The 18,462-nt window shown below is 40.7% G+C and overlaps 1 protein-coding gene and 1 long non-coding RNA gene across 3 annotated transcripts in view; one reads left to right on the plus strand and one right to left on the minus strand.

The window, feature by feature from the left end:
- Positions 1 to 18,462, plus strand: part of LOC111264254 (uncharacterized) — a 38,527-nt gene that overhangs the window by 9,247 nt on the left and 10,818 nt on the right. The window contains exon 1 of one of the 2 annotated variants that reach the window (XM_022839968.2): positions 17,337 to 17,496. The exons of the other annotated variant lie outside the window; for it this stretch is intronic. Within the exon in view, the coding sequence (XP_022695703.1) occupies positions 17,442 to 17,496 (55 nt within the window). The 5' untranslated portion in view covers positions 17,337 to 17,441. Of the gene's footprint in view, positions 1 to 17,336; positions 17,497 to 18,462 lie in introns of those variants that run through there. 2 annotated transcript variants of the gene reach the window in all.
- LOC111264258 (uncharacterized) lies at positions 13,771 to 17,224 on the minus strand. Its single transcript, XR_002682778.2, has 3 exons — positions 16,833 to 17,224; positions 15,788 to 16,135; positions 13,771 to 14,543 (listed from the first exon to the last, which is right to left on the minus strand). It is a non-coding gene; the product is annotated as an uncharacterized LOC111264258 (long non-coding RNA).

The raw sequence follows: 18,462 nt of genomic DNA on the forward strand, positions 1-18,462 counted from the left end.
TACTCGGTGGGGTTCCACAAGCAAATGAGTAAACACTTGTTACTATCTTCCTGTTGCTTTACCTCTGCACATGTATTATTGTCAAATATAGCATATATAATTGCAACGAGCGCTATTGATGGAACACGTATCTGGTCTAAGCCTTGCCTCAGCGTCCCAATTTGTTCACAGCAGGCGGCTCTGCCTGTCCTGGGTACGATGTATCTAATAATAATAATGTCACTGAGGCCTGTCCATGCCGAACGCAATTGCGCTGAATAGCGGCTGCTGAGCTCGTGTGAAAAAGGTATATGATAAGGTCAAGCTGATGTTATATAAAAGCAAAACTCGAGTAAGTACATCAATTAACAGCCAAGTTGTTGGGATCGACTTAATATGATAATGCACTATTTCGTCATCGAGGAAACCAAATTTGGATTTTATGCAGTCTAGAAGCATGCCGTACCCGCTGCGGGATTCAATTTACAGTTCTATAGTTATTATATAATGTCTTTTTTTTTTTCATTAGCTAGCTAATTGAGCACTACACAGCTGCAAAGATTGTACTACTTTGTTACTTCCTAATCAAGCGTACAAAGTTGTAAGTTTTCCGTCGGCAACATAGCGAAGTTGTTTCACAGTTTTATACAACTCGTTAAAATAGCAGCTTAGTTAAAAAATAAGAGGTACAAAATCAGGTAGTCCTCAACCGTTTCTGTAATTCATTTGTGTTTGTTCTCTGATCTTTCCTTCGCTTACTTTTTTTGCTTAGGCTGCACTTTTTCCAACTAGTATCGAGACGGCTCACCCTATTTCGTTGGCAGATTTAAGGAGGGGGTTTCAGGCAAAAAAATTTCAGGCAAGATAGAGATACACTGGTTCCTCACAAGCTGTTTTACTGGTGCTTTTTTTCTACTGTGTATGTAAGTTAGCGAGCGTGTTGGCCGACTTAGGTCCTATTATTACTTCGGGCGACTTACGTTAGACTCCGGATACTTTTTGAAAAATGCATCGATAGCCACATAGCAGATCCATATGGCACGAATTTTTGTTAATAATAACTCAACTTTATAGAACTCAATAGAAATATGCTATAACGTAATGCTGGCGTTGTGCCTTGTAGAGGCTCAGTCCAGCAACAGACAACCTAGTTTTTTTTTAGAAAAATATAAAAAATATTGTTTAAATCTTATGCTTAGAAAACGTTACTTGCGCGAAAAACTAATTTTCTACTTTCCCTCGGAGAAACTCAATTTCGCCTCCAGCCATGTTTTAAATACAGGTATTAACGTGTATATATATCATGGTCAAAGTAGGTCGTACGCTATCCTTTTGGCGAACGCAGCTTCTCAGAGAGCTCAGGACAAAGCCTATTCAAATTTTTTTTGACCTTCTGACTACGCATGATTTGAAACCTGCACATCGAACGCTTACGATGACACCATGTACGATTTGATGTTGTTCATCGGGTTGCTTCAGAAGAGGTGAATTCTATAATAACTAAAAGTGAAGTAAAACGTAGTATTTACAAACTAGATAACAATGTAGAGATAAAACCAATTCGATTTTACGGATACCTGTCGTTTCGAGGTACTGCAGCAGCTACCGTGTGTACGTCACATACGTATTGGGTATATCGGTAGAATAGACTTTCCGGCAGGTCCCTATCAGGGTACACGACAGGGAATCTTTTTTAACAAAGCTCGGTCATTTCTATAAACTCTTTTTTTTTTATTATTTTGTTTTATTATTGTGTTAGTAGACGTGTTGAACGAAGCTAAGGAACTTCTATCGGAGTACAGCCTGAAGTCAGGGGATAACAGTTCGCACCTGCTGGATATGTATATTCCTTACTAACCCTACCTATTCCGCTGCAGCTTCTGTCATTGAAAATCCGAATTGAAAAGTTAAAAGAGAAAGGTAACAACGGTTTACCCAACCGTTATCTATATCAAACATGCACTGCTCTACCACTTGATTAGAACCGCTTAGTTTTTTATAATTATAATAAGCAACAATTGCGTCAATTCTCCTGTCCAAGTAGGCGGAACGTTGACATACAAAAAAAAAAAAAAAAAAAAAAAGCTAAATTGAGCAAAGCTCATTTGTATTTTTCCTTATCGTTTTTTTCTAATGATACCCGCATCGGTTCTGAGGTTGGGCGCCCTCTTGTAGCGTAGTGATGATAACGATGTTATCATTTATGAGTAGAAGAATACATGCGCCTTTCAACGATCGGTACGGTTGTACAGCTCACGGAGACCCCACACCCGCTTTATCGCCGGGCACCTTTCAATGTTATATTTCATGAAAGCGGTTTCGTTGATGGGCGGACACATCGATAATAAGTACGCAACGCAACAGTGATATACGAACGTCTTCATTGACACAGGCGTCAAGAATAATAGCATTTCGTAAACTAATTTGCTAGAAAAAAACACTTGCTAGCTAATTTCGTAACGTATCTACCAATGAAATAGTAATACAACAGTCCGTCATTGGCCAAATATAATCCTCCCCGCTTTGAGGATCGTTTATAGCCATAGGCTTGTAGAAAAATACAATGATAATTATTGCGAGGAAGGAGGTTTTCTACCATACGTACCACCTGTTAGGAGTTAAAAAAGCCAGGCCTGTCACGAGTTCGACCTACGCAAATAGAAACTTTCATATGACAGTCAGTTGGAGTATAGATGAGCACATAAATTAACGCTATAATCCGTTCACCGTCTTCTCTTCGATATCAAGTAAGACGATTGACTACCTAAACAACTTGGGCCTTGTATCTATTTTGCCTCTTCCCCGTCCTTGTCATCTTCATGTTTTTACTTTTGTATGCAGCTTTTCAGTTAGCTGTCCGGCCAGTTTGGCTCTATGCAGACTTAAGATTATATGATGTAGTGGTACGTGCGCAGACGTTCACATGTTGAAGCCCCCCCCCCTCCAGCCGACGCTCGAGGCCTCTTTGGGATAATGGTAGCTTGAAATAACGACAGGGGCGCACTTAAAAAGCTTTTAGCTAAAAGAGCTACCGCATCATTGTGAACAGAGAAGTTTTACGTACAACTTTACCTGTAACCTGCATAATTTCGAGTACAAAATCATTCGGGGTTTTTTTCGAGTCGACAAAGAAAAGGTTGATTTGCGCATTTATCTCTACCCTAGCTAGGAAATCCGTTATGCGGCTACGAACACGGTGGAAAACAAGTGCGTTGTACACACGGAACGGGAGAACACTAGTCGAGTTCTAGAAGCGCATGCCACAACGGCTCACAGCATGGCATTGGCATGGTGTTAGAGCAATCCGTTCTTATGGAAGTCTTCAGAAGTACTGCAAAAAACACTAACACAGTCAAAACATTCGCGTTGCGTTCGATGCGCCCTTAGCTTACCACTGGGAGAATATTCGAAATTATGCTTTGACTCAACACTGCTTGACACAAACGGCTACAAATGAAGATACTCTAACATATGATAAACCGCTTTGGTATTCTACAGGTCGGTGTGGGTTTTGTGGGTTGGATGTGTAGCCACTGCGCAAAACTTCCGACCAATATAACACTTAACTACGATTAGTAAAGATTAATTATGCAGGAAGAATACAGGAGTCCCTAGTGTGATCGGTGCTCAGCAGTCTCACAAGCTGATCGTAAAAAAAATACCAATTTCAACTCACAAATTCTTTTTCTACTTTATACAATATTCAGAACTTGTCGCTTGCATTACGACGTAAAACATCCTACTATGCGTATTTGTCTACTAATTGAATTTTGTGTATTGTTCAAAAGCGAAACTTTACTCATTCACGGTATAATAACTGCGATGTAGCGTTTCAACAAGCTTTCGCCTGAAACTATTCCTGAACACCTATTAAGTCGTAAGTAGAGAATTAGTATTGTTTACAAAAGGTACTACAGATGTATGTTTCCTTATCTGTCATAAATTATTCAGTTTGTTCGGAGCTCCACTTGGTTAATATTGTGGTATTAGCCGCTGTAGCAATTATTTTTACGCGCCAATGATGATAGGCGCCACAAGCGGCGGCCAAAGTTGACATACTATACAAAAAAACAAAGGGGAAATGAAAAATTCTCATACGTTACCTACCGTCTATAGCTAATTGGTAGACAAATATAGCTTAACGAGGTGGTTTAGGCATTACAGAGCAACAGAATTTTCGTTAAACATGTCGATCGGGAATAGGCCCACAAACATCGAATTACTTCAACACAACGAAACTACAAAGGCTCATTTGCCCTGGTGCTCTCACGACTAATGAATTAGGACAGCCCGTATCCGTGAAAGGAAGAACCAGAATAGCAAATGTTCAGCATGGCCAGTGCTTGTTATCGAGTTTCAGAGTGCAGAATATACCGGGAAGTGGGCGACTGCAGTCCTTTGTAAATGCGTATGCCACTGAAGTTCACTTGCGGGCGTAAAATTAAAAATCGTTTTATTCGATGTCATAAACGTATAAATACGCCCTGATAGCCTTTCCAAATAGCGGACGCATATATATTTTTTGGAATCGATTTAAGTGCTCGTGTTGATTATAATAAGCATTATATATTGTTATATACATATAAGTAACGTTAGGATCAATGTGAAAGAACTTTCATACTTCATTTTAGATCGGGAGTCAGACGTTTCGAGGAATGCCTAATAACAATGGCATCGAACGTACCGAAGTTCATGATAACTTGAAATTACCGTTGCAGCGACTTTCCTATTCACGATCACTATCGTCCGCATAGACAGCAAGCATACAATTTGCTCATCAACTGATGACGGCAAATTCTTAAATGTTGCCTCCTATTTTACGTCATAAAGACGTTCTGCTGTGTCCTTTTGGCCTTAAATTAACATCAACATTTACACGTTATATAGGTAAAAGGTTAGCTTGGAATAGGTCGATTTCAAAAGATCAACTGGTTTGACACCATTTTCGCTAATTTCGTCGTTTCGACAAACTCTTGTTGTCCTAGGCAACATCAGGCTCATCAGTACGTAATGCCAAAAATTTCAAACCTGCTCATCCTGTGTTACCAAACAGGTGGGGTCCTACTAATAACTTTATCTATTCGAAACGATTTAGCCACCTAAGCTTCAAAAGTTAAATACTAAAGTGGTCATTAAAAGAATTTTAGTTTGTGAACGCACAAACTAGTTGCTGTTATTATATTATTGCGTATTTGCAACGTTGCCTGATAAATATAGGACCTTTCAGTTAATGCAAGACACTATATTTTAATTACACTTGAAGAAAAGAAGCCAAACCAGTACTTTCAATATGTACCAATTTCGAGATCCGTCAAGGCTCATACCAGCTGTTAAAATTGGACGGAAATATATGATAAGAGCAATAGTTGTTGCTGGTGGATTTCAGTGGGAATGCCTATTGTTGGGGGAGTAGGTCGATGCTTGTGTGTCAAATATCTTCTCTCTTCGAATTTTACTCCTCCAGCAGGGAAAGGCCCGACTAAGAAATCGACCGCTAACTACTTTCAACGTGACATTATCTCTCGGTCTCGGTGTATAAAGCAATACAGCTCTGTACAGCAGATCATTTCGACTTGAGGTCAAATGTGGGGTGTTCGGGATTATCGAACCGTGCGGTATTCGTTTAGCTATCGACAAACTCATGTCTTCATACACATCGATACCTATCGACTCGCGCGGTTTTTGAAACTATGGCTTGTGCCTTGCAATTAAATCTGTTATCGAACAGCTCCCGATATGTATATTTTGAATATTTATTAAGTGTTCTGCCATGAATGGTGGCATTATCGTGCCTGCTTAGATGCTAAGTTATTAGAGAAGATAGCAGGCTCGAAACGTAATACAAAGCGAAGAGCATCGTTCGTTACAAATGAAAATCACATATCTTGCCGATAGAAAGGGCCAGTAATGGCCATCTTCAACGAACTGCTAAAAGTATCCCGTGTCATATTCATAACGGTCACGTGTTTGACCGGCGTACTCACACGTTGCCCTTTGCTACGTTACGTCACTGTCTCCATGTCGTCTGACCGTCACATCTGAGCACTGAACATTCCGAATCGTGTTTATGTAGTGTCTTTCCAAAACAGCTTTTTATTTGCCATTATAGCCGAGTATCTATTTTACCAGCTGGTCAAGCAGTATCCCTAATTAAGGACCTATTGCTACGCGACATACAGCTAAATATTATCCCAGAACCGGTGTCCGCCTCGAAATATAACAGCCTGTTTGTTGTCAAAGGCGGATCCTCTTGTTCGAAAACCGGAACTACACTCATGAACAGTATCACCACAGCCCTGGTTAAGAGTAAATGTTTATATCGCTTACCTGAAACGGTCAGAGACTTCTCAGATCAACAACTGCCACGTGATTTTTTCGTGCTGCTGCTGCTGCTGCTGCCTGCACGCCAGCCAATTTAGACGGAGACGCTTCAAGGACCTAGGCGAAAAACACGCTGTTTATCATCCATGATTGTGCTATGCACAGTCTAACAGATAGGCTGGGTAGTTTGCCAACGTTTTCTCAGTAGTCTAGAGGGGGACGAGTGGTGTACATTATAAACATTCGTATTCCACACACCCTTAGGCACACTGTGCATGTCAGTTTCCAGGTGTAATTTTTCACGGCTTTGTGCGAAGTTCAATGCAATAAAAACGATTCGATTCGGCACACAATCAAGGCAGATCATAAACAAAGGCTCCTAATCCACTTCTACTATGTTCTTCAATTATATATACGTACAATCCAAGACCTGGTTTAAATAGGCTTCATATTTGATCAGATGCAGAATAAATAATCGTTTTTTCTTCATGTCCTCTTGATCTGTCCTGATGATCCTCTTGATTGTATATTGAGTATGTTGGTTAGATTAGGTCATCGTGAAGAGAGAGTTTTGCCCAACTGTAGAAATCTTTACTTATGTCTGCCGATTTCATGGGAACGTTGTGCTTTTGAACCATAGCAGAGAGGTGCAATATGGAAGCGTGGCCTTCAAGGCTCATAATGAATTGAAATAGGTCGACGCTATACTGTTTTTTTCCTCTGCTGATCAGCGCAGAGCACTCATAGTGCCGGGAGAGTGTCCACCTTTGACGCGCTAATGGCTTCACCGGAGTAGATGAGTTCGACTTTGAAAGAGTGCTTTTGATTCATTCCTAAGGCGGCTTTCATTACCGCTACAAACCAATGACAAAAACTTAACGAAATTAATCAGATTAATTGATACATAGACATGTCTAAGTATATGCACCCGTATATACGTGTGGCCATATATTTAGTGAAACATTTGTGTCTGAAAACAATATAATATATATAACAATATAATAGTATTCATTTTAATTATTTATTATTTTAATTATTAAGATCCATAATTGAAACGATACTATCAATACAGGTTATTACGACAAAGCATCTTTAAAAGGGAGCCAGCTCGGCGGAAACGACGTCTGAAAATCTACTTGTAAAGCTTTTTGCACGATTGTTGTGAAAACAAGGAGCAAATTCTATTCTTTCTTTTTTTGAGATATTCTAATATCCAATGAAAGGGATCAGCTTTTGGCTCTCGGGATCAAATAGTACCCGTCGGCGAAATCGTGTTACTAGGATAGCACATTTAACAAGCCTAACAAGTTGACAATTTTAGAGTTATACTGAGTTTAATGCCGAACGACCATGAATAAGCATGAAGGCGGTACAAGCTCGGTCGTGTCTGTCTGGCCTGCAATTCTCAGGATGGCTAAATTGTTGCACAAATTAAGTTTAGAAAGTTAAGACACTGACCTACGCGTATAGTACTTGTAGCTATTTGACCGTAGACTCGACAGACAAAGATGCAGAAGAAGCATCCGTTTTGCCAAAATGTGACACACCTTACTTGGCAGCAAATCGCACCATGAAAGCATTACAGGACGATCTTCCTCATATCGAAATGGACCTGCCGGTTAAAAGTGGGCCTAATAGTCAACTTTTCCTTGACTCAATGAGCCACAAAAATGCACGAAGAGCGATTGCGCCTTTATTGCAAGATTTAGAACTCTCAAAAGTACATTTTATATATAGCCACTGTATTCCCTTGCCGTTAAAACACGACAGATATTCGTGTTTCTTTTATTCTAATACTTGCGACTGTTATTGATATCTCTATCCACTCTTATCGAAGATTTCTAACTTATTTTAAAAATAAGTTGGAAAAAAAATAACTGCTAGTATCCATATTTGCTTAGTATCTTTATTATTGAAACTATTATACTGATGTGTTGTTGTTGTTGTTCATCGGGGACTGTCAACATGTAAGACTCTATGGAAAGATCGTATCATATTTTGATGTAGTTAAATTGAAACTACGACGGTCAGATCATTATTTAACTATGTTAGCTACTCTTAGATGAGATCCTATCTTCTGTTATATCTAGCAGTATCAAATCGGACAAGATCGACCTTGTCCTTGATTTAATGAATCGTAGCTTTAATGAATCTGCATGCTTACGCATGCAGAGTGCTTGGAAATTCTAACAGCAGGATGCTGCTCGAGACACGGGATCGTTTTTACTATCATTCATTAGATGCGTTGTTGGCCGACTGAGTGATGTAAGACAATGCTACCCGTTTCCCATTCGTTTTCCTCATCCATACAAAAAGATGACGAACTTCCCTTTAAAAGTCCTTCGTCGATAGATTTTCGTCGCGTAAAACGAAGAGCTTCGAAATGGAAGTCTTCTTTGTATATTACGTTCCATAGCCTTGTGTGGGATTGTATGTATAGAAGATAATTCAGTAGTAAACTCGTTTCGTTTTCCGCTACAATTTAGCTTGTCTTGAATTGCTATGAAAATGTCCCGTCGCTTCTAAATGAAAAAAATAAATACGCCTAATGTTGGGAGCTATTGCGTCAATTCAGTCATTAATTATACGTGCGTCGCATATAATTATCGATCTTCTAAGCTTGATTGGAAGCCTTTGAAAAACCAGAACCGTCGATATATGTAAGCAAATCTCGCTATAATTAATTGTGGTCAAATTCTAAGTTAGACATTGAAATACTGTTCCAAAGCAAGCAAGTTAGTAGTCAGATAAGACTGTCAGATATTAAAAACATCACTAATAGTCCAGAATACTTACCTAGTTATCTTTCGTTCCTACAGAGAATTTTATGTTAACCATCTTTGGTTGCCCCCCCCCCCCACCTGCTGATCTTCAGTTAGACCAATGGGTCCATGTCCTGATGCAGTGCTAACATGTTTGTGTATTAAATTTAGGGACCAAGTTCGAAACCAGGCATAGACACTAGTTGGTGGTGGAGATTAGCCATCTGAAACATCAGTAAACGCCAGCACTGAAAACTCGAAACCTTTATAGTATAAAAATCCATACGTGGGCAGATTGTTTTATCTGAATATGACAAAACTGCTTATGCTTTTTTTTCTTTTGTCTTTTTTCGTGTTTCTTTTTCTTCTGTCGGCAAAGGTCACGCTGTTTTTGCACAATTTTGCCTTTTTGAGTTCATGAGCTATTTATGAATTTATCGTGTGTGAGTACTGCCACTTTACAGTCAGCTGGAAACTTATTTTGCCAACATGAGGAGCAAGCAGTCGACAGTTTCTTCCAAGTGAATTTCCGAAGTTATTACAACTTACCAGGAAAATCGATCACGGCCGCCAATGTGCTTAAAAGCACACAAACGCAGTCTAGGGAGTTGGTGTGTTATCAGGCTTCCAAAGCAACAACTTACCGTGATGGTTCCTATTTTTGATCAGGTCGGTCAAGGGAATAATGGTCAGTAGAGAACTTTTCGTATGCCAGAAGCGATCGAGGTGTCCTAAAACTGTCGCAAACACATTTCGATTTACTGCTTCATACTCTTTTATTGTTACGGCAGTACCCATTTATGCCAATCTATTTTCACGAGTTGAGTTGTATCGTTTTGTCTACGCCGCTGGTCCACAGTGAGTGATATCGAACAATCGCGTATAACGGCACTTGTTCTAATCACCTTGCCCATATACGTGGATACAAAAAAAAAAAACTGCCAAATTAACTATAAAAGATCAACATTTTTTTTAGGGATTCCACGAAAATCACCAGGAGGTGGATACCGAAGCCTAAATTTTTAAAGCCTTTATTTCGCGATGTCTTGTAGGGAGTAGCCATTATGAAGAAACGCTGGTTGTCCCATTACAAGATAACCAACCAATGGACACATTGAATTTACGACACGTATAGTACTGATATTTGGCTTGCTTTAGTGACTTTGCCGCTATGGGACCCATTACGATGTTCGACCTGGGCAAGAGTATAAACGCCGCTAATAAGCTCTAATTTTAGAGAACCCCATTCTAGTAGCCAAAGCGGACTTTAAAAATATTACGAACGGTTAGATATACTGCTTTTTTTTAACTGTTCTGCATGCGTTCTGTGCAAGTAAACACAAAAGTGACGAGATACCGATTGATGGGAGAATTGAGTATAGATAGAGTCGAATACGCTTCTTTGAAGGGTTCAGCTTTGATTTAAACACCATTTGGACGTTCATGCGCTCCGGCCGGCCCATGCACCTGTGACCTTCAGAAAGCTGAACCTGAATCTGAGAAAAAATTGAGTGTTACTTATTCTGTGAAGAGAAATCACCTCGTTCGCAACACAAACAGATGCCCCAATATACGAGTCTCTTTTAACATGCTTCGGATCTGTCTTTCTGTTTGAAATGTCTGTTCAGCTGCCAATGCAAGCGTTCGTAGCTATACTGTAACTCATCTGGTGCAACTCAGCTATCAAGTAACAACAAGATGGTTTGAACGAACAAAAAGACAAAAATAAGGCCTCATCGAACATTGTTGATGGCAACAGAAGCTGCCGCCCTTCGTTCCTCGATACAAAACTCCAGGCCGTATATGCACTTGTCTCTACACCTTCACAAGACGTTGGCCGAGCTATCGACAGTTGGCCAGCTTCGACCTGGTGAGATGCTCCTGCTAGCAAAGGAGAACAACGGGGAGCGGAAATTTGGCTTTGCCGGATCGGATGTGTAGGAAGTAGCGTCTAGGGTGAGCCCGGGAAGACATAGGGGGATATATTAATACGCAACAACTGTTGCAATTTACTTCGCCTCTTCGTTTATCCGCTGTCCATTGAACATTTAGCATATAAGATATGCTAAATGTCCTAAAGTCTTAGCGATTTGCGTAACGTGAATTAGTTTCTATTAACGCAAGCCTACATGATGCGATTTTCCGATTTACGGTTCCAAACAAAAGTAAAAAAACATACGTGTATAAGGCGCGTAGCCTTCTGTTTGTTGCAGCAATAATATTAAGAACTGTTTTATAGCAAATAATAGAAAAAACCTATTTAAAAAGGCCGTTTAGCGAGGAGCCTGCCTTTAAATGACTTCAGCGAATTTTGCACCAGCGTCGAGATAGGCGGAGTGTCAGTGTGCAAAGCTGTTTTGCGCGACGAACTACCACGAATGGAATTATAGTGATATATCAGGATGCAGATCACATGCTGAATATGCTTGACTAACACATCGTGCCGAAGGATTGTGTTCCGAAACAACGTCACCGCACTGTTGCCAGCCAGCCAGCCAGCCAGATGGGTCTCGCTAATTTGGATAAATTAGTCTTCCTTAATCGGGAAGGGTGCCTACGCTGTACACGGGGAAAACAGGTACGAGTAGGCCACAGTGCCACGCCGTTTGTGCAAAAAAGCCGGCTTGCATTTCTCACAGTAGGACTTGGAATTATCAGTGTGCTTGTGAATACCGATATACTTCGCACAGGTAGCGCTAGCATCGTGGTCGGCACAGTTCAGACGAGCGGTCACGAGCGACAGACGACGGTGCAGAACGAAGAACTGGGACGGCTAGTTTAACTGTATTTATTGGGGAGTTTAGCTAAACGGTAAATCGGGGGTAAACGATTACGGCATCAATGTTTCATTAGCCAACCATTTTTAGTGTGATGATGATTACGACGGCCTGGGGGGAAAGCCTAGGAGTTCTTACACTCGTGTCGTAGAGATTAAAGAGTTAATTTGTGCACAGTATAGGCAGTAGTAAATGCAGCAAGGAGGAATTATATTCAGTAACTTAATGAATTTAACTTCATCAAGGTCAAAGATATCGAGACGCTTTGTTTTTATAACCTGACTGCTTCGACTTTGAAGCTTGTCGTTCCCCATTTATTCTTATTGAAGTTGTCATCAACGACGAGCAAAATTAGATATAATTTTGCTCGTCGTTAAGAGCTAGTATTCGTGTACATCGTCTCTCTAATTTTTATTTTGTTTCTAATTTGTCAGTCTGATACGAAGGTATCAATACCATCAGCTCATTTCAACGCAAGCTACGTACTATAATATGCTGTACTACGTCAGTTGAACGCCTGCACCTCGAAGGTCGGGTCTGCTCTTGGTATTTATACAGCTTTCTCTTATTATATTCGTTGGGGCTACTGTGAAGAAAATAAACCCGGATAGTTTGAAATGTGAATCAATTGCTGCATGTGTCGTCATGGTAGAACAGAATGACATGACCAAGGCGGAAACTTCATAGAAACACAAAATTAAAATTTTACTAGGTTTTAATTTTGATGTGTTTACAGAAAAACGGTGTCAATAAACGTTTTTTTTTTTTTTATTAATATGTGTTTTCAACTTACCCTACATGTTCCTGTTCTGTAGCTTCTTCAGCGTGATGTCAAACCTCAGCCGCGATCCGCTTTAGGCAAAATTTTGGATCTTACTTTAATGAGCCCGTCGTTGATTTCGCTTGAACGTGTCGGGTATTTTAATCATCTTGACTCTTCATATCTTCCTAATCATAACATTATCACTGCTCTTTCCCTCTGCTTTTTCTTGCGAGTATAAGGTGTTTACTACGTAACTAAAAAAGTAGATTTAATCTCCGAATGCGAGCATCCTGCTCAGCCCAGGCACCTCTTCGTGTAGTACTTTGGTAGATAGTCGTAACGCTTAAAGTTGAGTTCTTTGCATCAATTGCCTATCGATTCAGCTATAGATTTAGATTGCGTTTTTATTGCATTAGGGAAGAGGATCAACAAATATACGTACGGATTCCACGGATTCATATCTAGCAACTTCGTTTGAGGTAGAGGAAGACAATGGATAGTGTTTATTGTTTCCAACGCCGCAGGGCATCACCTCACCGCGCGGTCCATTCTCTATATGGCCAGCAATAGGACCAGCATTAGCTATAACGAAGCCGCGGCAATTAATATGAATAAAAATGTTAACGTACCAAAAGGTTCTCAGCTAATCATATTAAATGTCGCCATAAAATGATTAAAGTCGTCCTGTTCGTGTGAGCCTACTTGCCTTCGCTCTCTAGAATGCAGTATAACAGAGACGGATAAACCGCAACGAAAAGATCAACGCAGCACCGCAATGTACGGGGGGGGGTAAGCGGGCTGAGGATGAACAATAGCTCACCAAGCCGCTCCAAATCATTCTTGTATTACACATAGGAGGGTACGAACGTGCATACCTATATCAGTATTATGAACCAAGCTTGCCTACTATTATTACCTTCGTATGGTAAAGCATTGTTTTCAATGGTAATGCACATTTGTTTGTGTAAACAATAGAGAGATCCTCAGTACACGGTTGTGTCGGCCGAAGACTATTATTGTTATAAATGCACCGGCTATGCCTCATTGTCTTCACGGCATTGTCTATGCCTATGCCCCTATGCCTCATTGTCTATGCGGCATAGGGGCAAGCAGGGTATTAATACTTATAAAAATTATTACATTTTTAGACTAGTAAGCACTCAGTATATAAGGGGACTGCAAATCGCAGTTGGTAGTGGCTTTATTGCTCATAGCAATATATATATATATATATATATACGACGTTTACCTCATTGAGCGGTAACTCAATAATGCGTGCATACTTCACATCTGCTTTTAAGCGTCAATGGATGTACATTACAATATGGGGACGAACAATGCATCTGGAAGGCAAGCAGCTTTATTGTGGTAGGGCAATATGATACCCTAGGAGTTGCCAGAGCGCAGAGACCAGCGCGCGTCATCAACGTGGGTCATCGTATGCTGTCCACAAAAAGAGAAACAGGCAGCCGAAGTAGGTGAGGGAGTGAGCAATACGGCATTCGTAACAGCAAGTCGTGAGGCCAGTGCTATTTTTCCCTTGAGAGGAGCTTTACAGACGAAGGAATGGACTGGGTCAGGGTAGGGGGTTGTGCTGGAGGTACGGGCATTGGAGATGCGAACGCGATAGCGCAGGAAACAGCGAGGCAACGAGCTAGCGAGAGGTCGACGCCATAGTCGTAATTCGAATGCAAGTATTCCAGCAACACAGGCATCGAGGGAAAATATAGCTCGCGACTCCAATCAGCTGCTGCCGCCGCCCCTGTCACTTCCATTTGTCAGCATCACAGCGAAGAAAGAAAAAGTGAGAAAAACTAGGCGAGAATGACAGAAAACACGAGCAGTTATTTGGCTTAATTGAGTTTCGTGTGCGCTTTTCGCTAATGCAACGTCCCCCTCGCTTCGCCGTGGCAGAATCCAAAGCCGAAAACCCGGTTCGCACTAGTGGAAATAGAACAACAACAGCTTGTGGTATATATGATATACTATTAGAAACTATGATAAGCCGTACCTATATCCAGCTCATGGATCTACGTCTGCGACACCCATACACTACACCGTATACACACGCATGTATTGGATGGAATATAACACAGTGCATTAAAATTAGAAATATACTTATTTATATGTGCCGACAAATCAAGAGACCAGCGTCATCGTCGAAGGTCAAAGACATCCGGGTGCATGCGGCGTAAAACCGTTCAGTGCAATGATTTGCTCTAATCTTGGAAAAAAGCGAAGGCCATTCCAAAAATCGTGAAGACCAACATATCTATTTTTGGACTCGGTTGATGAGTTCTTCAGCTCAACGGCAAAGATAGCGTTGCTTAGAGGATATGCAATGCAATCCTTTTAAAATAAGCCAATCCACAATAGAATTTTTGCTCGTCCGTTACGATTGTCCTCGTGTTACGGCGTATTGCCTAAATCCGTGGAAGTTTCTCTAATCTAAATAGGAGTACGCAGTGTCCCGTAGTGTTAATCAGATCATTACTATCTTCATCAACTTAAAATCTAGTACGTGCTTTATACAGTTGTCAAAAATTTCATTAGGTATAAAAATTTAGTTTTAGGTAATCAAACGAGAAAGCGCTGCTATCTGACTATCGATTGATAATGTTGTTTTAGCTATTAAGGTAACAGCAAATGTAGTGCATTCAATGTATTCAATGCAGACCGTATTGCTAGCATTATAATCGATCGCAAGCTTATCTATCTCTGCGAAAACGTTCCTCTTCTAAAACAATAGTTTGTCTTCCTGTAACATGTCTTCCATCGATGTTTGCTTTATACCAAGTGTATATTTCTTAACTACTAATATTTCGACTTTTATTGAAAAACAAAATGAACCTAAATTGCAAAGTCGTTCTTATACAGCAGCTTCGCCGTTCCTAGGCTACATTCTCTGGGGCAAACTGAGTGCGTGTAACGTTATATAGAACCCCCATATAGTGTCATAAATTATAGCCATTCCAGTTGAGTGGGCCAGGATGGGTCGAAAGCACATAGGCCAGGATTATGTGGGGCTTGTACGAAGCAAAATGCTATCAGTTGTCAATAAGACGAAAAATCAGTCAGAAAACTAAGTTGCCTGAGAAAAAATTCCGTGCTGTCGGCACATACATATATGCGTATGTGTGACATTTTAAAATAAGGCGTCATACCCTTGTGTTTTTATGCCTTACCTACTCCGAAAGTTGTGTGTAACAGAACTTGTGACCGCGGTATTCTCCCAGCGCACAGAAGAAGAAGACGCACTAACACCGATATAACTCGAAGGTCTTACCGTATTCGTCAGAGTTAAATTATATTCGTACGAAGATTATTAAGTTAGTCAAGATCTGCTATAGCTCAAGTACCGTACTTGTTACATTTCTGTGAACTTGCGTGGTACACTGAGCTCACACGGGGAGTTGATTTGATGGCGGCAGAACGAACCAGGACGATCCAGCTGGGACAGCTAGTGCGTACCTTTTTCAGTGTGTTACTACGGTAATCGTAATTAAGAAGCATGTTGCACCACTGCTTTAGACCTCAACATTGGCAAAAGTTGACAGAAAAAAAGGAAGAAAATAAGAAATGCAGGAAAACGTAAAAAATTAATACATTACAAAAGGTAACATATTAAGTTTAATGGCTACTTATATGGTTGCCATGCCAATCCGTTGCAGAAATCGATAAATCCAGCCTGGCAGGCTTTTGATGCTATATTTAAAAATAGGTAATTTCAAAGGCGTGTTCACATGAGGTAAGTAATAATGCCAATGGAAAATGATTTTAAGAAAGTAGCCAGGGCTGTACACTGTCGCCGAAAAATGTATTCTAAAATTTATCAGATTCTTTACTAAAAGTATTTTATTTGTTGTACACCAGATCACTTAACGGTAATTCATTCCGCTACTTGTTACCCCTTATGCAGGAGTGACCAAGCCCCTATCTCTAGTTCCGTTTGGTTCGTTATTACTGGACTTGAAAAAAGGCTGGTAGAAACCTAGTGCAGCGTCAAATTCAACACCTTTACTGCATCAAGCATACCTAATCAAGCCGAAACATCCCCCTTTACGGAATAGGCTCTCTGCCCCCCAAAAAAAGCATAGAGTTGCACAAGTCACGGACGCGGGCCAATTGTATCTACGAGTGGCCATGCTTTACGCTTACTGTGCTACAGAACAAATGCTAAGAAAAAAAAAAACCGTTTGTAGAAGCATTTCATCCCTACAAAGCCCATACCTGCTAATCACGAAGCTCTCGCAGATTTAAGCGCGGCAGAGTTAATTCCGTTTACATCATTACATTTTTTCCTCATCGCTCGAATTGGCTGCAACCTCCAGATATGGCTGTTATTAGATCATTCAGAGTTTAACTTAATATAGTTAGGCAAATTATTATGATAGAATGGTCTTAATTGATGACATAGTGGGGTCGGCGAAAAGTGTGCTAGAAGCAGATATCATTAGACAGTGGATGTTTTTGGCACAAGCTTATTGCACGTGCAAAAAGAACGTTTGCACGTTTATTGTGCCGTGCTAATAAAGTGAGCAGCGCGCTTTGCTGGCGATGTCGGTGCGTGCATATTCTGGTACTGTAGATAGTGTGACCCCTTCACAATGAGCAACCTGAACGGACGCGGCTCTGAACTGCGCTCTTGCTTATCTCTAGCGACCTAACTCTAACTAGCTTAGACTGCACGCTGACTCTTTTTGTATGTATGTGTTATTTTAGGTTAACTAACAGGTGATTGTCACTGAAAAATAACACGTCAAATAGTAGGATGGTTTGCTTTAGGTGTTCGCCTAACGCACAGCACCTATATTTAAGACAATAAAAAAAGAAAACGATATGTTTAAAAGTGTCATACATCTAGGACCTGACGCGTTTGGGGAACCGTTTGTCGGTAGGTTTTGACGGTGCGTTATCTTAGCTTCTTTCGCTATGGTATTAAATCAATTCGCTAGGCAAGCTCAAAACATCTGAAAAGCATGATACTTTAGCCCTGTTGCCGTTGTACGTCGACATCACGATATTTTCAAAAGACGATTTTAAGACAGTGGCTCATAAGCATGAACGTAGTATATATGGAGGTGCCCATTACGGTTAGCCTGACTTTGGGGCAACTTAGCCCTTGTTTGTCTTTATAAGCAATCGGCCAGATTTCATTCCACGTAAAACCCAAACGGTACTTGCCCGTATAAGCCCACTTTATCCTGACCCTATAGACTCAAAACAGTAACCTTTATAAAACATAGCTTCCTGTCAATTCGCTTTTGAAAATGTAGCCGTGATACAGGCGAGACTGTTGTTTGTCGTAGAACAGAAGCAATTGAATAAGAAAAACCTACCCTGTCCCTCAAAGCCTCACTCGTTGAAACTCTGATGAAAACATCTAGTGACGCATAAACCTAGAGTGCACTCTAAATCTGACCCGTGAGAGAAATTCAGAACGTTTTATACTATCAAAATATAAAATCAACGTTCCCGTGCTGAAAAAAATCGATTGGCCCACGTTGCCGCTATCTCATATAGCTACTATATTGGGTCAAGCAGCCCGTCGTTATCGGCAAGGTATTGCCAGTGCTAACGCTCCCATAGTTAGAAAGCATTGTTCGCGCCCACAGGGTAATGGGGACGCTAGCGAAGCCTGCTAAAGATGACTTCACCACCACCTCGTTGGCGGCTCGAGTGAAGTAAAAATCTCTGTTGGGGGGTGTTACGCACGTGTTCACTCTCGTATAGACTTACTACTAGGAATCGGGCTAAAAATGGCAGGTTAGCGGCTTGAAAAGGCTTTGCAACTGCTACTAGTAGCGCTCGTGCGATGACGATACAACTGTGAAGGACTTCTACTATCGACACGATAATG

This window comes from Varroa jacobsoni, unplaced genomic scaffold, assembly GCF_002532875.2.
Source record: "Varroa jacobsoni isolate VJ856 unplaced genomic scaffold, vjacob_1.0 scaffold_840, whole genome shotgun sequence".
NCBI lineage: Eukaryota > Metazoa > Arthropoda > Arachnida > Mesostigmata > Varroidae > Varroa > Varroa jacobsoni.